Raw genomic sequence first — 25,532 nt, 5'->3', positions numbered from 1 at the left:
GATATTTTCTACAAAATAGCCAAAAGAGAAATTAACCCAAACACAGTGCTAACCGGTTGTCAGTGAGCTTGTAATTAAACCCCTCTGTTGGTTTTATTTTCTTTACTGATGAGGCTTCAAGTGTCTCCATTTTTCCTCATTGTGAGTAAACACGATTGCTCTTTGCCCCAGAGGGTTGATGGTTCAGACAGCCTACTCTGCTTAGAAGCAATCACTCCTTGCTCTTGTCACTCCAGTTCACTGCAGAACCGGGAAGCATCAAAGTCAGGTCAGGGAAGCGGGAAATGATAGAATCCCAGGCAGGAGAATCAAACTTCTCCCTGAGCCTGTTGTCCCTGAGGCTGGGAACAAAGTGGGGTGACAAGTATGAAGGCCTGGAGGGAGGGGAGGGAGGGAGGGAACAGAGGCAGGTGAATTGTGAAGTCTAGAATCCCAAGAAGAGGTGGAAGAGTATTGATCCTGTTTTAAAAACACTTTCTTTGAGGCCGTGTTGAGAGAATGTTGGACATTTACAGTCTGTAAGTGGGGAGAGGGAGTGTTAAGTCCACTTCTGAGACCAGTTCCTCCCCAAGTCACAGAACTCTTTATTCAGAGAGATGCCATACTATTATAAACAAAATACTTCACACAACTAAGGGCTTAGGCATAAAAACACATAAAAATTGATATATACCTTCTTTCCTGGTATGGGGATTACTCTGCATTAAAAAGCAAAATACCAGCCAGGCGCAGTGGCTTACATCTGTAATCCCAGCACTTTGGGAGGCCGAGGTGGATGGATCATGACGTCAGGAGATCAAGACCATCCTGGGCAACATGGTGAAACACTGTCTTTACTAAAAATACAAAAATCAGCTGGGTCTGGTGGTGCATGGCTGTAATCCCGGCTACTCAGGAGGCTGAGGCACAAGAATCGCTTGAACCTAGAGGTGGAGGTTACAATGAGCTGAGATCGCACCACTGCACTCCAGCCTGGCAACAGAGCAAGACTCTGTCTCAAAAAAAAAGAAAAGAAAAAGCGAAATACCTTAGCCATGCATTCCAGCCTCGTAGCAGGTGCCTAGCTATGTGCTTGGTGTTTGTGAATGAGTACATGGTGTTTGTTAAATAAAGACGTGTGTCATCTTTCCCTGTTTTCATGCAATAGATGCATTTCTAAAAGGTGGAGCATAAATTAAAATGAGAGAATTAATCTTTTTTCCAGGTGAGATATATTTATATACACACACACCTATATATCCTTAGGCACTATATGTGTCTGTTTTTAATCCATTTTTAGTTGGGGTTTCTGAGCATGGAAACTTTTTCACCTCTCCTTATCCTGGTACTCTTAAGGTATAATAATGGTCTCAGACACTTCAATATATTAAATTTTGAAAATTACCATATTAATATTCAAAATTGTATTGTTCTAAATAATTTGATAAGTTGCCAGTATTCTGTATTGTTTCTTCATATGCTGGGTAGCTTGTGCCTTCATCTAAAATACAAATTGTACATAATACAATTATTTAGCCAAATATTAGTTGTGTTTCTTTTGAGACAAAAAAGGAAACTGCTAAGATTACATATCTCGGAGTTATTCTCTGTAGTGTGATGAATGCCGAAAACAAGCAACATGTATAGTAGAAGAAAACAGTGGTGATCAACAGCAAAGTGGTTCCCTCTGCCCCTCTCCACACCTGTCTCCTCCCTTCAGAGAAGCACATTGATCTAAGTGAATTGTTGGGAGAAACTTACAATCCATTCATCCATCCAAGGATCCCTCCACATTGCAGGCCTCAGTTTAACATGCTTATTGTATGCTGTTTCTTCTCTAGTAGTGTACAGCAAAAAATAATAATAATCAAAGGAAAATTTTGGCGGTCTGTTGCAATATGAAATCAGGATTTGAATGCCTGCAATATTACAGCCAACACTGAGTTCTTTGAAGTTCCTTGACTCTCACAAAGCTAAAAATCATTCCTTACCCTTGATTAGAGAAAAATCTGATTTTCCTGTTGCATTGCCTTCTTGAAGGAGATGACGTGGGAAAGTGCCACGATGAATTGTTGAGGCTGAATCAGACGATATTGATTTTGTGTCTAACCCAGCTATACTTTCTCAGTTCCCACACCTCACAGGGAAATACAGAGAGGCCATTTCCACAATAAAGACACCTGTGACTAGATAAAATTATTGGTTAGGGACATGAGAAAGCATAATTTTCTCCATAGCCATGCTTGCATGTTTTTTTTTTAATTTTACCCCCTTTTCTGCCTCCCCTTTTTGTGATTGTATAGAATATACCAACATTGTGAAGGGACATCTTGGGAGGTGAAGCTGGTTCCCTGGGACTGGAATCTTTGCTGTGTGAGCCACGTCACCACGTCATTCCCCTGTGGATGTTCCACAGTGGGTGGAGGTACTAATTTGAGCTCTGTACCCAAGTCACCTTATGGCCTGGGTTTTAGTCATGTGGAAAGCAAAGAAACAGATGTAAAAGACAACATGCAGAAAGAATGAACACAACTCAGTGACTAACAGGGCATGCAGGATCAGGAAGAGCTAAAAGTCAAGAGTGCCATTCATCTCCTGGACAATGAGGTGCTCCATCAAATTCATCCATTAATTAATCAAACAAAATCATTCAGGAGCTGGAGCCATTCATTCTCTGACACACTCTGTGGCTGTATTAATATCGCCATTAATTCCTGGACCATGCGCAGAAGGAAACAGTACTTAACACCATGGTTGTGAGCGCTTAGTTTTCCTTCTCTGACAATGTGCAAATCAACTGTTCAATTTTAAAAAGCCTTTCACAGAAATCTGGGTACCACCTGAATGCACCAGTCCTATTCACAGCATACTAGTTTTGGAGCATTGCTCCAAATGCAGCCTCAGGTGAACAGCAGCTGCTCTTCTCTGCTCAAGGCTACTTAAAGAAGTGGCAAGTCCAAAACCAAAAAGTAGCCTTCTGATAAATGAAATGACACTTCTGAGGCTCAACATCATTGAAAGAACTTTGCGCTGACATGCAACTACGGAAACTTTCCTATGGGAGGCTGGCATGCAGATGTCACCGTGGGGCTTTGCTGATTGTGAAACTGGAAGCCATCGCAGTAAGTGGATGCATGGAGGCAACCGAAAGCAAGAGGACGGGCTTGCCTGCATCTGTGGGATGACTTGAGACGGTAACTGCCACCAGAGTCCCTTAGGTGTGTGCTTTACAACTGAAGGATGGTACAAATGACACTCTTAATTTTCTGAGAGTTTGCTTTGCAGTGAAGATTTAAGACATTGAGATTAATTTAGTTAAATTGATATTTCCCCTTGTGATTTCAGAGATTTAAGAATGAATAAGCCTCTTGATGTTGATATATCTCCGGGGGGGGGGGGGTTCAATAAATTACAGAAGCACATCTTGCCATTTTTTGGAGCTTCTGCATCATTTATTCTCCTTTCTAAGGCATACTGTATATGGCCAGGACTTTGCTACAATTTGTTATTTATAAAAAGCACAGAGCACATTTCAATTCTACCAGATCAAGTCAGGATTCTAACTGAGCTGTGGGTCAACTGACTAGAAAAAGGAGTTTAAGACCCAGCTCTGGATGTAAATGATGACATGGATGTCTGTGAGTGGTATGGTTTGGATTTGTATCCCTTCCTAAATCTCATGTTGAATTGTAACCCCCAGTGTTGGAGGAGGGGCCTGGTGAGAGGTGACTGGATCATGGGGAGAAGGGGGATTTCCCCGTTGCTGTTCTTGGGATAGTTAGTGAGTTCAGAAGACCTGGTTGTTTAAAAGTGTATAGCACCTCCTCCTTTTCTCTCTTCCTCCTGCTCTGGCCATGTAAGATGTGCCTCCTTCCTCTTTGACTTCTGCCATGACTGTGAGCTTCCTGAGGCCTCCCAAGCCATGCTTCCTGTGCAGCCCATGGAACCATGAGCCAACTAAACCTCTTTTCTTTGTGGATTTCTTTGTGGGGCAATCTCAGGTAGTTCTTTGCAGCAGTGTGAGAATAGACTAATACGGTAAGGAACTTCAAGTGGTAATTTGGGTTGGATTCCTGACATCTCCTTGGTATATCCTTAGACACATCATGGAGTCTCTCTGTTACATCATCATTGAGAAAACATCAGCAAAAATGCTTAAAATGTTTTGGGAAAAATTATGTTGGCAGATTCTTACTTAGGAACAGGCTGCATTCCAAAATTATTCAACTAAGTTGGACAAATTGAGTGTCTACTATGTGCCAGACATAATCGACTTGGATAGATGGAGCACCTTTGCCAACAAGTAGTCCTTACTGGCACGTTTCCAGTTCGTTTGCAGTTCAGCTGTGTATAAATTGGGATACATTTTCCTAAAGAGACAAATTTTAAAACAGCGGTTAGATTCTCAGATGAATTCTCAGAAGCTAAGTTAATTCATAATGAAATGGAACTCAACTTCTAATGGAATTCTCAAACCTAACCACCATTTACACAGTGATTTTTAACCCTGGCTGTTGCATACCACATCATAACCACCTAGTAAGGCTTAAAAAAATTAATAAATACCAATATCCAGACTATGCCCACAGGACAATGAAATCAGAATCTATTACCAGTAGCAATGGTGAACAACGGAGCTTGGGAAAGAGGAGAGAGGACTGGGAAGCAATGCCTCTAGGGAGATTAGGGCTGTGACTAGGGGAAGGGGCAAGGGTTCCAGGGGCTGGAGGGTGAGGTCTGAGGTATTGTGGCATTGGTGGCTAGAATAACAAGAGAAGATGCCTCTGGAAAAAGCAGGACTGTGGGCTTGTACCCTATAGGAGATTTTTGTCTTTTGACAGTAAACCATTTTTTAGGAGTAAGAAGATGGTGCATGGAGCTAGAATATTCCGCTCCAGAAGCAAAAGGATTGGTGGTGTGATGGTAAGGAGGAAGCTGATAAGAACCTAAGTGGTCAGCATCACTCATCAGTTTCCTTTTGTCCGGTTCATGAGGAAATGAAAGAAGCTACCTTCAGTGCACCTTCTAACTTGTGGGTGAGGCTTTCACAAAACGTCATGCCTCATGTTTACCCTCTGAATATGTAGTTCTTTTCAACATCTTGGCCCGACTGTGGGCCCATAAGACTCAGCAGACATAAGGGGACGGGAAGGGAACTGAGGGAACCACCAAGAGTGCTCCAAAGGCAAGAGTTGGTAGGTAATTCTGCTCAACTGCAGCCGCTCTGTAATAGCTTTCAGAGTTCAGGAGCTCTTACTTTCAGTGACTTCTTTTCAATCCTTGCAGTCAGAATTTCAGGGTTGAGAAACATTGGCCTGAAGTGTTACCACCACTTGGTGAAAGCAAATTTGCTGGGTAGAGGATCTCCTCAGCTGTTTTGCCAGATTCTTCTCATTTTTATAGCTAGACATGGAGATTTCCTTTTTGTTTTGACATTCTGTCACCATTACAATGTAGGAAAATCTGTGGATATACAACATTCTCGTGTTTCAAGTAGCTGCTCTCAAATAAAGGACATTTTCTAAGTTCTGTGTATTTTTCCCTGGAATTTTCTAGGATATATTAGTTTGGCTCTGTGTTCTATTTTCCTCTTTATGACATTTTGGCTACTCCAGGTCAACAAAAATACTGCACTGGAAGAATTCCAGAGACAGGTGAAAGTTATCTGTCCTGCTTGAAGGGAAGAAATTACTACTGTTTTCTTCTCTTTGAGAGAGATGGCCCTTAAATTTGTTGGAATGTATCTCTTTTCTTGACATTTTCTGATGTTCCTGATTCTCTTTTCCTGGTGAGGGCAAAATCACTTATTGTGGAAGAAAGGAGAGGAGACCCTGGTTCTACAGGTTTCTAGAGGTTCTGGTATGGGGAGGGGTATGCACAGAAGGACTTCTTCCTAGGTACAGATTTACTGTAAGCAACATACAAACAGATCTTTTTATCATAGATTGCCATCTAAACTCCTTGCTTAGTGAAGGGAAGAATTTCTTTTGTGGAGGTGGTTGGGGTCTTTTCCATAGTGTTGATACATAAGGTAGTCAATTAATGTCAGCCTATTGGAAAAATGGCAGGCTTTAAAGCTTCCTCTTTAGATTAGAGAAGCTAAAATTCTAAATTCCTGCAGATCCGTATGTCAGTTGTTGCTTCTGACCTTTCCTAATTGAATGAGCCTCCTTCTAGTGAGTTTGATTAAAAAAAAAAATTAATAGATGGGGTTGCTGGGGTAATCACTTAGATTTTCCTATTGAAAATAAATATTCCTTCCAAGTAATTTTTTGGGATGTATTGAGCCGAAGTCAGAAAAGTGGCAATAGCTTCAAATAGACAGGAAGTGGCTATAAAATTAGTCTTTTTTAACTAGAAGAAGGTCAGAGCTGCTTTATATTTTTTAAATTTCACTTTTATGTGTGGCTCATTACTTAATGCTCTGGCTGAGGCTCATTTAACAATGATTCCAGCGGTACTGGAGCCCTAAGCAACAAGACTTGGAGACCTAGCCTCCTTCCCTGGGGTGAAATCACCTTAAATTGCTCTTAAATACTTGTTAAAATTTTCAGTTGCTTAAAAGTTTTTTTAAACATAACTTTTCTTTTGAAAGCAAACAGGGACTCAGAAATGATTTTTGTCAGAATAAGTTTGGGTCTGACTCTCTCCTATTACTATTTCTAAAGGAAAAGTTTGGTTTAATTCAAGCTCCAGTTAAGTCAAAAACCTAAAGAAAAGCAAGTCATTTCATTTCTCCTCTAAAAAGTAAAGTGGCAGGAAAAGTTCTTTTATCTGTTTCTATGTATTCCAACCTGATTACAATCTTTTTTTTTTAAGTCATAGGAAAGTATATGCAGAAGGAATAGCTGATAGGTGAACTAAAAGAGAAAGCCAAAATCTCTAATTATCTTTATCAGGTTAGCAGGGAAGCAGGCACCTAGCTATGCCTTAGGTAGGGAAGGGTGATTAGCATTCAGAATACTGAAGCCCACATCAATTTAGAAAGGGCATGATTTTAAGATAAGTTGAAGGGTAAGTTAGAAAGAAGCAACTTTTTTCTAAGCTTAAGTATAAAACTAGGCTGAGATCAAAGATGGATTGCTAATAAGAGTCAAGGATTAGTTGGAAGTAAAGTCCCTAATTATACCCAGAGTTTTTAATAGACTCAATTGTGTTAAAGAAGATCTTAGAGGTCCACCAATCCAACTTCGATCTTTGGTTGCAAGGAACAGATGCCTTCCCCAGCTGGTCCTAGCCGGGAATTTATTTCAAAGTTATAGAAACTAAGCACTGAAAGAAAGCCAGGCTTGGAGAATGAAGGAGATTGTAGAACTTGATATTTATTTCAAGATTTAGCTCTTTATTTCTTTGAAAATTGAAGCAGATATCCTCATCAGCAGCTTAAACTACTGTTTGTACATGACTATGGGTGAAGTTCTAAGATATGCTTTGAATTGTGAAATTACAAGCACAAATCTGTCAAATGGTAATAGTGTCTCTATACTAAAAATGCAACTGTACATTTACAATTTCCCTATGTTACTATGTAGCTGCATTTACAGATTGCTGTTAATGCTGAAAGACCCTAAGCCTACCTAGACCAACCCTCTTATTCCACCACTAGAGAAACTGTAGCCCGGGAAGAAGTGACATGTTCATGATTTCCCAGAGGTTTAATAGTAGAGCCAGCAGAAAAATGGAGATCCTTTGGTGGCTACTATATCAGATGTGATGCTTTGTGCCATATGGGGAGTAGTGGCCAAGAAAGAACTTAGTAAAGAACCTGAGTTCTCTAGTGTCAGACTGTCCTTGCACAAGTACTTTATACTTTCCTGAGCCTTCATTTGTATAATATGGATATTAGTACTTCCCATTGGATGGGGTTGATGTGAGGAGTCAATGAGACAACAAATGCACAGTTATTGACACAATGTCTAGTTCATGTAAATGCTCTAAAAATAATAGTTATCAATTCAAAGGCAGCAAACCACCATGTCATGTGTATACCTATGTAACAATCCTGCACGATCTGCACATGTACCCCAGAACTTAACATAATATATATCTATAAAAGAAAAAAAAGAAAAATACTAGCTTTTTGCTGCATAGCAAACAACCCTGAAACTCAGTGATTTATAAAAATATTTTTATTTCATACTTATAGATCTGTGATCAGCAATAGCTTTGCTAGGCTTAGCTGGACCTGGCTCCAGTTTTGGGCTCATGTTGGTTCCATAAGCTTCCTCATCCCAGAACCAGGCCGAAGGAACAACCCCTACCTTGGATGTGTTGTTCTCGCGATAAAGGGAAATATAAGAAATGGGGACCATGTGATGCTTCTTAAAACTTCTACTGGACACTATCACAATGTTGACTTCTGCTCGTATTCTACCAATCACAGCAAGTCATTTGACCAAGCCCAAATTCAATGAGGAAGAAAAGTTAACCGCACCCACAGGCAAGCTACGTTCAAGGATGGAATGAACAATATAATCTAGCACAGGAAGGTTGTAAGAAACTCAGTGGTCACTGAGACAAGCAGCTTGAATAGTCTGAAACTCTAACTGTATAGGCTATCTGTAATATCTCGAGTCTTCAAAATTATGGACTGTTTAGGAAAAACAGAGATCTAGGGAAGGCAACAAAGTTATTTTGGGTATAGACTGGAGACGAGAGTATATAATATCATTCCTTCTCCCAGAAGCTTCAATAGGTAGAGGATATACTAATTTAGAGGTCATTTATTTCAGTGTTTCTAGATCTGAAAGGTGTTTCAAAGGGTTCATATTCTTAAAGCAGCAGTGGTATCTGTTTGAATTTCTACTAATTTTTAAAAAACTCAATACCTTTAATGTTTATGTAAAAACTGTTTCCATTGTAAATGGAACACATCAAGAGCCCCCAGGTGTATATGGAGGAAGCCTGCTTGGTGACAAGTGGAGATTAGATGACTTTGCTCACAATTTGTAACTTAGTTTGTAACACAGATGAGCACTAGTAGGTGCATCCTTTATCATCATATATTTTTAATTGTTTTATTCTTAGTCATATGTTGTTTACATTCATTCTCAACTCTGAATTAATGAGGAATTTAATGAAGAAGAAAAACATAATTCTGTCAATTTTCCTCCGGATACTTTTCTCCAGATCCATAAATTTCTTTCATCTGAAAAAATAACTACATGAAACATCAAGATAGCTCTCATATTTCAAAACATAATGTAAAAAAGAAAAATAAATTAGTGCTATTTATGCATCCTGTCTCTAACCAACAGCCTACTGCAGAAGTAAACACTGATAATGCTTTGAGGTCTGTACCATGTTAGGGGGTAGATCAGAATGACTCTCTGTTCCCATTACTTTTACCCCTCGGTGCAACATCACAGGGCATTCCTTCTGCCTGAAAAGCCCTCCTCCTTCTCCCTTCTTTGCCTAATATTCCTACTCAGCCTTAATCCACAGCTCAGCTCTTACCTCCCATTGGAGAAGGAATTATTCTCTTCAATTCTCTCAGCTGTATTCGTTGCTCTTTCCACAGTTTTCCCATAGCACATGCGGGGGAATTACCTCCTGAAAGCCCTGGTTTGGAAAATAGTCACTGAGTCTGTCTCTGACTTAACTGATTTCAGCTCAGGGGCACTTTGGTTTTCCAGTGGCCAGCAACATACCTCACACCTAGAAAGTACTCAACACATCCTTCTTTAGTCGATGAGAGTAAACAGAATTGCAGTTTGATAGATAAGTTTGAAAGCTGGAGAGGACATCGGGAAGAAGAAAAGCACACAGAAGTAAGGAGTGAGAAGATACAGGCTGACATGCACAAGTTGCGTTTAATGAGCAATAAATGAGCCCACGTGATTACAGCAAAGAGTTTAAGAAGTCCTGGAGAAAGCAGTGTGGAGTTCAGGTGTGTTAAGGAGGGTCTTGAGTCTGTCTTAGTCTGCTCTGGCCATCCTAGGTCAAAATATCATGTGGCTTAAACAGCAGAAGTTTATTTTCTCACAGTTTTGGGAGTTGGAAGTCTAAGATCAGGGTACTAGCATTACAGGTTTCTGGTGAAGGCTCTCTTCCTGGCTAGTAGATGGCTACCTTCTGGCTGTTTTTACATGGTGGGAAGAGGGAGAGCGCTGGTGTCTCTTCCTTTTCTTATAAGGAAACTAGCCTCATCCTCACAATCTCATCACATGACAACTCACCTTGCTAATCTCATGTAAAACTAGTTATCTCCCAAAGGCCCCATCACCAAATATGAAATCTCATCAAACTGGAGATTAGGGCTTCAACATATGAATTTGGGGGGAACACAGTTCAGCCCATAGCACCCACCCATATTGAGTGGTTAAGAAACCGACCACTGATAAATGAAGTGGACCCTAAAGATTGCCCTCATCCTTTCCTGCCATTCTTGGAGTTCCATTGTTCAGTTAAGAAAGTGAATGAAATCTAGAAAATCAGCATTTCCAATTAAAGAGGCATTAAAGGCTAAGGACAAGAAGAAAATAACCTTTTAATTTCTGAGACGAATGAACAAAGTAGTTTTTGTGTGTGGTATCTTCTATTTCTACAGCAGCCGTAAATCATACCTTTGAGAGCTGTACCATTTTACTTTTAAATGAACATTTTTGAAAAGAACGCAATCGTTTCTTATTATTCTCCTTTTGTACAATTTCATTGCATTCATCACCAGTCAGAAGGTCCTGTTGATTCTCCAGCAGAAAGACTATTTGTTATATTCACAGTCCAAGTGCCTACTGATTAGCACAGGTGGTTTGCATTAGCTGATGGGGATAGCAATACAATCTTCTTCTAAGCTTTACTGCTTTCTCCATTTTCCATTTGTTATTATTTTTCAGGCCTGGATTCCTTTCACTTCATTCATTCTCTTAAGAATTACCAGTCACAGAATGATGTTTTTGTTCATTTGAAAAGTTTACATCCACTTGCAAATGATTCAAGACAAGACTGAGAATTCCGCTGCCCGATTTGCAGAAAGTTGTTGCTGCCTGAAAATGTGCTAAGCATGTCCTGTTGATAGATAGTACAAATATACAGTGTTAATACAATGGGCAAACTGCAGCGCATTTCCATAGCTCCCGACTATTGAATGATATACAAAAATATATGACTTGGGGACAGCTGAAATTGTTTCCACACTTTGAGCTCTGCTTCCATTAGACTGGTTCACAATATTAGATTGAATCCCAAGGTGCTACTGATAATCATCAGCTGTTTTTCTTGCCAAGTCTCTTTGTTTAAATGTATTCTTTCATTATCCATGTGCTTTTGAAAAAAAAAATGAGGGAAAGAATGCTTTTAATTGAATAATCTGTATTCTGTCAGGTATTTCTTCTCCCTAGGAAGGTATCTGAAAACTTACTTTGCTGTTTTTATTTATCCTGCCAGTGTAGTATATTGATGAGAGAACTGAGGTCCAATAGTGTTAAAACAAGACATGAAATATTGATTAATTCTTCTTTTAAATTCTCTTTTTACCCCTGAGTATAGCAGATTTCAGAAGCCACTGCCACTACCATGCTCTCCAATAAACCTCCTTCATTGGGAGGGGGGTCTTGATACCCTTCAGGCTTTGATAAATGATTATTATGCTTTTGAAATGTTAGCTTTGAGTGCCGGAGGCTTGACTTTCATGAGTTCATGAAAGAAACAGTAGAATTGAAGCTGCAAAGTTTGAGCCAAAGGCCCCCAAAGGAACCATTTCATGAAAGGAGGTAACCACAGATACTGAGGCCTCTAAACTCCTTGTCCTTGTCCCACCTGACATTTTTTCTCCATTCCTAATTGTACATTTTCCCATTGTAGGCTAAGACTTGCCCTTTGGGTCTGGGCCAACTGAGTTTGCTAATTTCTAAGGTTGTTAAAAAGTCGGATAATGGGTTTAGATGGGCGTGTAAAGAAGGGAAAAGGATGTAAGATGCCTGGTTGGATGAAGAAAACCAGGGTACAGTGAATGACCAGACTAGGAACTGGATATAAGAGAATTCTGGCTGTTTAGGGTCAAGGACACCCTCAGAGCAATCACCCTAAGGCAAGAGTAGGCCCTGGGAAGTCAGGAAATGTACTGCCCTCTTAGGTCCCAGATGAGCTTGGAGCAGAGGGGAATCTGATAAAATGTATTAGAGAACTGCACAGGGCAGCTACCCCACAACAAAGAATTATCTTGTCCAAAAATGTCAATAGTGCTGAGATTGAGAAACCCTAATCTAGAGAAACTGCTACAATTTTTTGTCATCAAAGTACGAGTTTCTCGAGTTCGGAACCCAACTCATTGAGCTATTGGTATTCAATAATTAGCAGAGCATTTTGTGAACAGATAATAAATCCAACATAATCCAGTTCTCATTTGAAGAGTAGCCATTTCCATGTCCTCAGTTCCTCCCCTGAAATTATCTGAAAGGGAAATGTCACTCAGAAGTCTCTAGTTTGCCAGGTAATAGGAAGAAAGTGCTTCACAATATGTTTCCAGAAATGGGAAGGGGACAGAGTGTGCTCAGAAACAGAGGTGCAGGCAAATGAAGGCTGCTGACAGACAAAGCTACAGAGACTGATAAACATCATGATAGCTGGACAGACAAGGAATCCCTGTTCCATGTGATAGCCTTTTGCCATGAAGGAATAGGGGTAAACATCAAGGGTAAAGTAGCTTATATTTTATTTGAAATAAACTAGATGAAAGATCGTATCTTAAATGATATGCCTTCAAGCATGTGCTACATCAAGGTCTTGACAGCATCATTTTCCCAAGAGATGCACAAGTAAATTTAAGTAGTTTCCAAGTTGTAAGTATCTTGATTACCAAGGAGCAGCGGGATGCAGAGCCTGACCAGTAAAATCAAAGGATTGATGGCTTCCTCTTCACACTCCTGCCTTTATTTTCCCCTGCATGGCTCATTATTCTGCTGCATTAATTTAAGCTTTCCTATGGCACTGAATTAGGGGCTTAAATTCTCTTATCATCCCTGTGGGAATCTTGATTGTTTATTTGTGGATGAGAATAATTGTTTTTATTGATCCCCAAAAGTGGAGGGTAAAAAAAAAAGTGCTATGGTTGATGGCCAGCTGATGCATAGTTAGTGCTGCGTGCATGAGTGACAAATTATGAGACAGTATTTGGCCCCAGAGGAGACCCTTTAAGAATTTTTTAAGGCATTTGATAGTTATCACATTAAGGCATTTGATGGTTATCACTAAGTCTTTCCAAGCTGGAAATCATAAACAATTTCACAGACATCAGGTGAAGTCTTTTTGTTGCAGTTTTTATTGAAACTTAAAGATCTAGTTGGGTATAAGTTATACTTTCTCATTTCTAGTATGCCCACACACCAGCCCAGTAGAGTTTGGAAATGGTGCAGCTACAAGATGTGCCAGAACCAGTGCCATCAGGCCAGTGAGTTCCTCCAGGGACCCAGATTACTAGGCATTTATTTGGAAGAATTCCTGTATTCATCCAGCAGTTGTCATGATTCTACTGCAAGCATCATTGTATGGGCATTAGCTCCAAATAGTTTTTTTTTTTTTTTTTTTTTTTTTTGAGAAAAAACTACTTTGCTAGCCTCAGCTTCTACTATGGGTAGGAAACCCCATGCCATTTCACATCCCAAATATATCAGAGTCATCAGGGAAAGGAAGTGCAACTGTCTAATTAAGTGCTGTTTGTAGGACAGGGCACTTGGGCAGTGTGAGCCTCCCCCATCTGAATCAAATGCAACACATCTTGTTTAAAGAGCTATTGAGCTAATTAGCATGGCCTGTCTACACAGAAATAAAACAAATCAGGTTAGGCCCAAAAGGAATCATGTATCAGAAATGTGGTGAAGTTTCCTTATTAGGTGGTAAGATGCAGACATCTTTGACCAGATATCGGACCCTGAAATTCTTGATCCTCTTTTCCTGTGCTAAAGAGAACATAGTTATATAGAGAATCCACTATGACAATTGTATCTTCTTTATTCTTTGGGGGCTCTGTTCTGGAAGCTTGCTGATGAACCTTCAGAAATGACCGTTGTGGGCTGGACCAGAATGAGTCAGGAGAGCTGGTTTTGCAGAATAAGTGTCCATATGTCGCAAAGAGGATCTTTCTCTTTTTCCTGGAGATATCATATTATCTTTGTCTTTGATAATTAGCACCTCTGTGAAGGGACCACATCAAAGGGAGGATGATTTTCCCAATTATGATTATATTTTCTTACTCAAATTCACCTTTACCCTTAGCGCTATGGTTCATTTGTGGCCTTGGCCTTCACTAGCCATTGCAACAGCTTCCATGAGTGGCAGTGTAGAGGGAGGAATCATGGAGTTCTCCCCACAAACGTTTTGTGACCATTGTCACTTCCATTGCAAGATAAAACTTTATACCCTGTTTATCCTTTTATATATATCCCATATATTTAGTGTCACACCCATCACACAAGGGAGCATGAAATGTGATCTGACTGATGCACATGTTTGCTCATTACAACGCCCAGTATGCACAGAGCATGGTACTGTACAATGGTTAAAACAACTACAGACTGACTGTGGAAGGTGATGATCACAGAATCATTTGATTTTTAAATTAGAAGAAACCTTGACTATGACTTAGTTCAACCATCTTATTTTAGACACAAGGAAAATGAGACCCAGAGAGGCTAAATAAGTGGCCAAAGCCTCATATTCGAGTAGTGGCAGAGCTGCAGTGTGAAACCAGATATTCTCACTCCAATTCTGACCACGCTCCATGTTGACTCTGAAACGCGTGGCTGTGCTTTGTTGCACTGTAGTGTGATCAATTGTTTTAACATGTGTGCCTCCCTCACTAGACCATGTGCTCTTAAGAAAATATTCATCACCAGGCTCCCAGCACAGTCAGTGGCACATAATAGGATCCCAATATATGTTTGTTGAAAAAGTGAATAGATGGGTAAATACATGAGATCTGGTTTTTTCTCGTCATGTAGAAACAAACAAATGCCATAATTTTTAGTGATCTTTATGAGTGCTTGGTCAGCCTAATAATGAAGAATAGAATAGGGAATGAAAGGTAGAAAAAATAGTATGAGAAAGAAGAGAAAAAAAAAACAGTACACAATTCCATAGGAATAATAACCAGACAAATTCAGTACATAGACAAAATGTTTAGATTCGATTTGGGAGCGTTTTGTCAAGACTCTTGCCTCTTCTGATCTCTCCTCATTTTCAGATAAGGGCTTTTTAAGCAGATGGTGCTTTAAGTAATTCCCATCACATGGTCTGCTCCTCCTCAGACCCTAGAATGCAGGATTGATGGCAGGTTAAGTTGTCTAAAAAGCAAAGTTTTTCGTTAGTGTATCTCGCCTCCCTGAGACGTCTTCCCACTCGTTTTGCATCTATTGCTGCCCCATGTTGCTGCTACTACCGTGCAGGAAAGTGCATGTAACTCGATGTGATCTGGCTTCTGGAATATTTTCCATACACCAGAAGATGCAAAGGAACGGCTACTTAGGTAGCAACGTTTCAGACTCAGTGACAAGTATGCAGAGAGGATGTATATGGGCTGAGTTTGTCTCTCCTTGTAAATCACCCAAAGTCAATGAAAGTAAAGGCTAAAAAATCTGATCATCAACCCCCACTGTGAGTTTGTGTTTTTCCTGAAATGCTGGCACATTCTATGTAATCTGACACTAAGTAGTGCTTGTTAAAAAGAAGCAGCAGCAGCAAAGGATTCAAGGCTAATAATTATAGCACACTGATGGCTTGGTACTGGGATGTGCATCAACAATATTGAGCATCAGTGGGGAGCAACTACCAGCTGGAGGGTTGTATCCAGAGAGCGGTTATCAGTATCTAAGTGTCAGTTTGTAGAATTGGGTGTGCTCCTATAGGCCAAGAAGTCTGGATGGAAAGTAGACCACTTAATCTTTTCTAGAGGTGTTGCTACACAGCTGTCAAACAAATTGGGGTGGTTCAAATGCCCCTATGGAGAGAGTTTTAAGGAGATGGGCAGTCACTTCCTTTGAATGGATTGAGTCACAATGGCTAAAGACAAATATGGAGATCCAGCTTTTCACTGAACATTGCCTTGAACCATGTGGAACTTGGTAGATGCCAAATCAGCACTGCAACTGAGCACATCACCACTCCCTCCCTCAGTTCCTTCATTTCCCAGCTCTTCTTTGAACATACCAAGCATAGTTCCATATCTGTAATTTTGTCCTTGCCCTTCTCTCTTCCTTACATACCTTTTCCTCATGTGGTCCACGGGGCTTCTTCCTCCTTGACCCTCCCCTCTGTCTTTTTCAGATCTTTGTGCTCATGGTCCAAGGAGCCTTTCTTGGCCAACCTTTCTAACATAGCTGCCTCCAAATCCAATCCACTGGCCTTCACAAAGACAGAAGCTTCGGTTGTTTTGATCATTGCTGTATCCCTAGTCTCCAGAACAGTGATTAGCATATAGCTTGTTCAATAGATATATATTGCAGAAGTTGGTAACATAGGTCTTAAAAAGGAAAAGTCTTGTCTTATGATGCCTGGAAAGCAGTTAAATTTTTCAGATGCTTTCATTTCAAGTTATTTACCTGCACTGCATGGAAGTTATACTTAGAAACCCAAGCAGCCTTCAAGAAAGTAATAATATGTCTAGGTAAGCAAGAGAGCACTATTATCATTCAGCTCCCATCTGGGCTCCAAGCAACTTGAAGAGAACCTTTCCTCTGATAGACAGCACTAATTTGTGTCTTATGGAAAATTAAATAAATTATTGTTCACCTGAAGGGAGCAGGATTATTTGACTTCAGATATTTTCCATATGGCTTCTCTTCCACACAACATAGCTTTGAGGCTTAAGGTAGTAAGAGCAAGAGCATTCCTATAAATTATTCAGAGATAATTCAAAATAAGTGTGCATCTTTGACATATTGTCAAGTTTCTCAATGCTTTTTCCTGATAACAAGTGCTATGTTTTTGATGAAATGTTACTCATTTCTCACACACCTTATTGTTCTGTGTGTGTGTTCTGTGTTTTGTTTTGTTTGTTTTCATTCCTCTCAGAGTCCAATCTGGCTCGTATCTCAGCACAGGGTGGTTTACCTTCATTCTGGCCATGGACGCCTGTTACGGCATTCACGTCTACGGGATGATAAATGACACCTACTGCAAGTAAGATCACAAGAAATTATTTGTATGCAGCTCCAATTCTGAGATCTTGTCAAAATATCACAATTCATTTTAATACCATAAATCTGAGAAACAGATAAAGCAACAATTATTTCCCAGTGTTCTTTGCTGACATGACATTTTATTGTCAGTGCATCAAGTTGTGACTTCTAGGGGTGATAAAAAGAAAAATATTTACCAGTCCAATGTCAGATGTCAGAAGGAACACTTTTCCCTTAATCAGTGGCATAGCAGGGACTTGTGGCTTGGAAATTCAGAAGTTTAGTGGCTGTTTAATTTGCAAAAGCAATTTTGTCATTTCTGCTGCTCTGATGGCTTGATGGATAGCTATCTACTCAACGGTTATTTAGATTTGATCATGAAGGACAAAATGTCCTAAAGCCTCAGAGAAACTGACAGCTTAACAAGAATTCCTAGAAAGTATACTTCACTAATAAGTGAGTAATCTGCCAGATCCTTATTTAAATTGAGTGTGTTTACCCACAATATATCCTCATGGGTGGGATAGTTTCTAATTACATAATAAAACAAATCCTCCATGCTTCATCAGGGTAATGAAATCTATTTCCCTACCAATGATTGGCACAATATAATTCACAGACTGTTTTAATCAGAATGTCAAAATGGTAACTCTCAACCACAGTCTTCATGAACAAATATTTCTTCCCTAACTATAAGCATCATGGTGCTCAGATGAACCCAATATCTTACTGTGAAAAATCAGTTTCTTCAGGTTCTGCAAGAGGCTATCTAAAGTTTCCTCCATTATATATCATTTCCTGTTTCAAAGGATAGCCATAAGTTTGAATGTAATTGGCATGATATATAAATTTTATTTGATCTATTAAAGCACTAAGAACCTGGTACATCTTCCTAAAAGCTTTAATATATATAATAGCTTTTAACTGAGTTCATGGACAAGAATCATGTATGGGTTTGTAAGTAAATGCATTTACTGGACACATAATGGATTCTTGTAAATGAGTGCTCCATTCTTAATCTCAATCTTTCTCTCCTTTTCTTTTTTTTTCTTTTCTAGGACAGAAGGCTATAGAAAAGTCCCCTATCATTACTATGAACAAGGAAGAGATGAGTGTGATGAATATTTTCTTCATGAACATGCCCCATATGGGGGGCATAGGTTTATCACTGAAAAGAAGGTGTTTGCTAAATGGGCCAAGAAGCACAGGATAATATTTACACATCCAAACTGGACATTGTCTTGATAATGTTTTTTCTTATCTTGCTGCATCACCTAATGTGATCACCGCACTGCAACTGTGATGCTGATGATGCTAATGAAGATGACGGTGATGATAAAGACAGCAACAATGATTATCAAGTTCCTGTATGCTCTCAGATGTGGATGGTGACTCTGCTAGTAATGTAAACTTGGCATTTCATGGAGGATGGTCATGCTCATTATGTTCTTTCTGGAGGCTCAACACTATATACCGCACTTTATAATTTAACTGGAATTGAGATGAAGCCCAATGACATGACAACTGTGACCTAAGAAATGGGAAGATTATCCTTCAAGATAGCTGCATAGAATTGTTAAACAGTGAGTAACTTCCAGAAGCCAAAAGGGTTTGGCCTCATAAGGCAAGGTGACTGACTCAATGGCTTCTTGAATCTCGGCAGCTTCACCATCTTGAAGAATGATTGATTGTCAAACACTGACCCAAGAACTGCTATCAAGGTGCAAGTATCTTACTAGTTAGCCTAAGGAGGGGAAAATATCTCTTCCTAATATACCATCTTTCTACAGTATTTCCTATAGCTAAAGCCTCAGGCCACTGCCTAATTAACAACAAAGACTTCATGGACATCCTACGCTTCAGGATTACTTGACTATCTCAAACACGTAAATGAAAATGGGCCAAGTAGCAAATCTTAATGACTTTCCACTCTTACCATCCATTCTTACTACCAACAATATAACTGAACATGTGATTATAATCATCTATATTAATGTTTAGTTATTTTTGGTTGAATCCTAAATATTTCAGAAGGCTACTTAACATGTAAGATACCAACTTCAACACTGTAATAACATATACTGTGAAAACATTCCTAAAACATAACCAAAGGGTTTACTAACTCTGCTTCAACATCCAACAACACAAAACCATATGATTTTTGAAATCATGAAACAGGGAAAGCAAAGCATATTTTTACATCAATTTGTATCCTATCATACTTCATAATATATATTTGTATATTCAAATTTCTATTTTATAGGCCCAAGATGTGTTTCTCCAAACATTACATTCTCATTGCCAAGTGCCAACTGTTAGACGTGGAGAGGAAATGATTCCTTGCATTAAACCTGACCAGAGATTTTGCCTTCTAGGGATTTATTTTCCCCATAGTGTGTCTGTTGTTATGCCACAATAACAACTATAATAATGACCTTAATGTCCAAAGTACTTTCTTATTTAGAGTCCTTTAACATGTGTTATACCATGTGATGCCCGTGAACACCCCATTGGACTATTGTCTGTGTATTCTGCTGTCTCTTTAGCAGATGATCTGTAATTTGGTCATTGTTTGTTATGCTCTAAATTGCTCTACTTACTAATATTTGTATAGAATAGAATTTATGTAAACTAGTAACCAGTTGATTTCTGTGCCAAATACATTATATCAGGATTACCCAAAAAGTATCACAAAGGATGATCTTGGCCATATGCTAGGGCCCCTGTGAAAATAACTAGTTTTGAGAAGTTTTTCTACATATATATGTGTGTGTGGTTCTATTTAGGTGGGGAAAAGATGAAAAAGCAAGGACAACAGGAGGAAACAAAGGCAAAGAATACAGTTTCGTGGCCTAGGCTTGAGACGACTCTATTTTTCATGTACTCATTGCTCATTAAATATTAGAGGGTGATTTGCTGAGAGAGTAGCTGAGAGTTCAAAAACATCCTTGCAGAATGATTCAAAAGACAAAAGCTGGGTTCAACTGACAGAATGTTTTGGAGGCTGGAAGTAATGATACATTTCAGTTCAGAAGCACTTGTAGGTCTTTACAAGTGAGTTATCATTAAAATGTGCCATCTTGGATAAAGGCCTTTTTCCTCCTCTCTTCTGCCATTTCAATACCTCAGTATTCACACCTATAAAAATTACCAAGCCCCAGTTCTATCGTTGGAAAGAGTTGTTATTCTTTTGTTGTTCCCTTATGTAATTTTTAGCCTAAGAATGTTTAGTTTTTTTGAGCTAATGATAGATAGAAATGCCCACTCAAAGAAAAATGGAGACAAATGTTAAAATTGCCAAACAGACTGTTTTTCCCCCTGTTGTTTCACTGTTAAATAAAAAGATATCCTTGATTAATCAGAATGTCTTGGGACACGAACCTAATTTATTTAATTTTCTAATAAAGGAAGGGCCAACTCTACTTGTTTTAGCCCCTACTGATAAACATTTGAAAACTTGCTTGCTCTCCTGCCTCACTGTAGCTTTCTCTGTTTGCAATACACCGTATCCCTCACTCTATGGCAGAAGGTAAGTGTGGAATATGCAGACTCCAGTGTTTTCTTTGGAGGTGTGGGGAAGGTTTTTTTTTTTCCTCTCTCCTCTCCTCTTTCCTTCTTTCTTTTTATTTTTTCAACTAAACTCCTACATTACATTTTTTATGGTTGTTTTCATTGTCATTTTCTTTCTAAAAACAGGAAACAAAAAAACCCAAGTTTTTCTCAATTTGGAGACTCAAATAATTCCCAGTATAATCAGCATTTTGATAGAATCTCACAAGTTATTTTTCTTTGCTTTTATTTCCTGTTTTCCTTTGATCCATTTTTCTAATTCTAGTGAAAAATGTAAAGTGTAATTTCTCCCATGTTGAGAATAAATTTTTCATCTATGATTTATTGATAGAGAAGAGCTTGGTAAGGGAGCAATTCAAGGATACTGTTTTGTCATGCAGATTTCTGATCAATTCCACAAATTCTGGTCAAATAAAAGATATCTTATCCAACATTTAAACATTGAAAAATTTAACTGAACCCACTTACAACTGATGTGTATTTATCCCAGAAATTAATGTCTGTAAAAAATAAAAGTATTTTAATACTATTCTCCATGGCTCTAGGCAAATGAGCTATAAAAAAGGGTCACAATTTTTCTGAAATTGGCATGAAAACATTCAAGATAAAAATAATAGACTAAACATTATTCTCTATTATGCAGAATTCTATGAAGAAGCAATGTAATTTAAAGAGTTTTAAAATGAATGTTTAAATCCTTTTCAATTTAACCAAGTGACAAGTAGTAACGATTTACATTATTATGATGATAATGTTAATAAGAAATCTTTTAGATTATATAATTTTACATTGCTATTAAACCTATCAAAGAAAAGGCAATTGGGATTTGGAAGAAGGAATATAATATATGCATATAGAGTCCATTTGTATGTGTGTGAACACACACACACATATATATATACATCTATATACTTATAACTATATATAAAGGCATATATATAATCCTATATTCTTCACTGGTGTGTATGAATCAGAGAAAACCCTATTTTAGACTTCATCCAAAATTTGTTGGGTTACATTTTGAATCCTGATGAAAAAAGCAAAAATCCAAATTAAATGGACTGATTGCTAAGAGTACATAAAATCATATTCGAAAGCTGGCCAGAAGAATAAAGCTAGAGAAGCTGCTAAATCTAGAACTGAAAACACAATTAGATGCCACAGTTGTCACAAATCAGACTTGTAAGTATAGCAATCTGTATTGTAGGTTCTGCCGATTGCAGGCTTAGCTGAAGTCACATTGAAAAACATTGCATCAAGCTTCATTCACACTGAAGTAAATGAACACTGGTCCTCCAATTCAAATAAGCCGGTCTTTAGCATAAGCAAAATCCAGATTTGCATGATTTTTATTATATAGCTAGAGAACTGTGACCACTATGAAAAAGGAAATTTATATAAGGAAATTGCTCTTGGAGAAATTGGTATAAATCAGCTGAGGTAGGAACAAGAGTCTGAATTGGGGACCTTGCTGACCTTCCAAGAAGTAGAAGGCCATCAGGAGAAAATCACTGTTACTTAGAAAAGAGACAACACGAAAGTACTTCACCTGGTAGTGTTAATTGGATGTTAATTATGAGTTTGGTTTAATTTCAATAAAGAAATATAATCAGATGACTGATTAAAAAAAAACAATGTGCCATCTAACCTTTAATATGACGTGTCAAATGCAAAGAATAAATATGTTATTCAGTGTCAGTTGTTTGCATGTCTTAGCACAACAAAAGGTTTACAGTATGGGGCCAGGAGGGAATATGTTCTTAAAACAGCGTATTTAAAAGACAAGACCTCATCATTTTAATAGTGTACATAGATTAGTAGCTGAAGGAGCCAGGGCTAGCCTTTGTAAGTAGTCGAGGCTTTTAGAGCTGAAAGAGATTTTGAAGACTAGCCAATAAAAAACGCCTACATCTTGGAGCTGAGGAAAGAGAAGTGAAGTGACTTGCCTGTAATTATAAACTGGACTAATGGCAGCACTGAAACTCAAATTCATGTCTCATGTTTTCTTCTCTTGTACTTTTGCCACTGCACTTTTTAGACAGAAGGATACCTAGAAAAAAATGCCTAACTGATTACTAAAGAGTCTATTCATGGAATCCAAGAGCTCCAAATTGTGTTCATTCTGCTCAGGATTAGAGAAATCCCCACAATGAAGCGTAGAAATATTTTCATAATTGAAGGAACGTGTCCCACTGACTGGCTACACTCTCCCTCCTCTATGTTTGTTGCTATTGTCAAGGCTAGGCCATGTTCTGTTATCTCAAATTTCCAGGACTTATTTAAATAACATAAAGGTGAGTTTCTTACTTTCTCTTTGTAATTGAGGATGAGCAAGCTTTTGATATACCAAGCTGTTGAGTGTTGGAGGTTTCCTGGTGAAACTGGCAGGCCCTGTTGTTAACATACCCCAGAGCTAAAGTGTCCTCATATTCAAACCAACTCCACTGCCCACGTTAGTGAAATTATCCATCAGCACTAACACTACCCTTTGGTTCATGCTTATCCCTGCACAACATGTGATCCTTGAGCCCAGATACCCTTCTGGAAGGTGAATGAAATCCCCAAATGTCCATGAGACTTAGTTGGCATAAAAGATTGAAAAAGATTTTTTTTCTCTACAGTCCATTTATAGGATACTGTTAGAAGTGAAGAATTTTGAAACCACATACACTGGGCTCTGAAAATGGTTCCTGTGGCTCAGAAATAGTCTATTGCTCTGTTGCTTGTTTTTGCTGAACTCTGGAGAAACCACCAGAGTAAAATTCCATGTAAATTGCTAAGGCATCAAATCAGAACTGTCCTTGGGCTTTGTAACAGTGCAGAAAATCTCATTTAGTTTTGTTTCTTTTTTTTCAGTTAACTATTCTTTTTTCTTTTCAGAATAGGCAACATTTGTTTTTGGAGTAGAAAAGCTCTTCTTTCTCTGCAGCTACATCTCTTTATGTTCATGCCTTGGAGACTTCAGAAAAATAGAAGCTCACTTCCTTCCATAAAGGTGAAGAACATCTTGATGAATAGTCAGCTACCAAGTTCACATATTTGCCTATGTTGTGAGAGTTGTTTCTAAGGAACACCAAAGCCACCAAAAGCAGGCAATTTTACAGCTTTTTGTTACCTAATCTACAAAGTACTAATTTCCTTGTGTTTAGCTTTGTTGTCATTGCTACTGAGCCATTTCTATTACATACGGTACGGTTTTTGCTTCACCCATTTTCCTGAGTTCCCATGATTTTTTTCTCTAGTTTCTCATTCACTTTAAAACCAGTAAACTTATCTATTTTTAGAAGAAATAAATGTGCAGTTGTACATTCATGGAGAGTTTTTATGGCATTATAGTGCTTTAGTTGTAAACACTATCTTAGAATAAAGCATACAAAATGGCAAAGGGCTATTGGCATATTTCAGTTTGTTTTACAACAGGACAAGTAAGGATATGGTAACAAAGCCAGAGGGGGAAAAAAAAGGGCCTGGGATTTTTAATATACTTGATATCCAAGGCAGAAACATATCCAGGATACTATTATAAACAATAACAAGATAAAATGCTGGTCAGCCTTTGGAATTTGCTTTGTCCATATTAACTACCTGATGCTGACATATGTTTCCTTTTTTGCTATGCCAGACATATTAACAAAGTTGGGTTAGCACATAAGCTGTATAAAAGGAAGAAGTCTTCCTTCTTTCCTCTCTTCCTTATTTCTTACTTTCCTTCTTCCTCGGCTCTTATTTTCTTTCTGCAAAAATCAATACTCTTACAGTTGAATGTCAAATTGGGATAATTTTTCTTTTAACAAATCAGCTTAGAGTTATCTATCCAACTCTGTAAGAGATCCGTATTTGGAAATGATCTCAAAATGAGAGTCATCTTCAGAAATAATAACTTCTTATATGCCAGGCTTTTTTTTTTTTTTTTTGAGACAGAGTCTCACTCCATCACCAGGCGCCAGGCTGGAGTGCAATGGCGTGACCTCAGCTCACTGCAACCTCTGCATCCTGGGTTCAAGCAATTCTCCTACCTCAGCCTCCTGAGTAGCTGGGACTACAGGCACACGCCACCACGCCCAGCTAATTTTTTTGTATTTTTAGTAGAGACAGGGTTTCACCATGTTGGCCAGGATGGTCTCGATCTCTTGACCTTGTGATCCGCCCGCCTTGGCCTCCCAAAGTGCTGGGATTACAGGCATGAGCCACCACACCCAGCCTATGCCAGGCTTATTAAAAGGCTGTACATCTCATTCGGTTCCACCAATATTCTGTAAGGTACGTAATGTTACTATCACCATCTCACATATAAGGAAATTGAAGCACTAGAGAAATTAAATAGCTTGCCCATGATCACACAGCTTTTGATGAAATGACATTGGAACCAAGGCAGTTTGGCCCAGAGTCCATACCTATTTGGGGGAGGCTAACAGATATAGCCAATAACCCCCCAAATTTCAGTAGCTTAACAGAATAAGATTTGTTTCTCTCCAAAACATGAATTCTACATAGATGTTCCTCTCCAACAACTTGTTTCCAAGGGTGACTCAGAGACAAAGGCACCTTCCATCACGTGGCTTTGGCTTCCTCCAGGTCCTTTGAGTCCTCTCTGTTTGGCCTGCTAAAGAGGAAACAGCAAGAGAGATCTTGTGTTGGAAGGTTTTATGGGCAAGTCTGGAAGTGATGTACAGTATATCACTCCACCTACGTTCTATTGGCCAGCCTCACTCATGTGGCCTGGGATGGGCAATGCTGCGTAAATGTATAGGAAAAGAGTTTGATGAACATGTAGCTGTTTCTGACATGATATTCTTAGTCATGATGACATACAGCTAAAAAAGAAAACACTGAGTTTTGTGCAACTCTATGGGTGAGTTGTTTTGATAATCC

At 38.8% G+C, this 25,532-nt stretch overlaps 1 protein-coding gene across 2 annotated transcripts in view; it reads left to right on the top strand.

Moving 5' to 3' along the window:
• Positions 1-25,532, top strand: part of ST6GALNAC3 (ST6 N-acetylgalactosaminide alpha-2,6-sialyltransferase 3) — a 583,353-nt gene that overhangs the window by 546,158 nt on the left and 11,663 nt on the right. The window contains exons 4-5 of one of the 2 annotated variants that reach the window (XR_005200830.1): positions 16,984-17,091; positions 18,149-20,148. Coding sequence is in view for 1 of the 2 variants with exons in the window: in XM_017531465.2 (XP_017386954.1) it covers positions 16,984-17,091; positions 18,149-18,335 (295 nt within the window). In the remaining variant the exon portion in view is untranslated. Of the gene's footprint in view, positions 1-16,983; positions 17,092-18,148; positions 24,046-25,532 lie in introns of those variants that run through there. The other variant, XM_017531465.2, reaches the window with a different exon arrangement.

This window comes from Cebus imitator, unplaced genomic scaffold, assembly GCF_001604975.1.
Source record: "Cebus imitator isolate Cc_AM_T3 unplaced genomic scaffold, Cebus_imitator-1.0 Scaffold3, whole genome shotgun sequence".
NCBI classification, from domain to species: domain Eukaryota; kingdom Metazoa; phylum Chordata; class Mammalia; order Primates; family Cebidae; genus Cebus; species Cebus imitator.
This window is presented reverse-complemented; position numbering and strand designations above follow the sequence as displayed.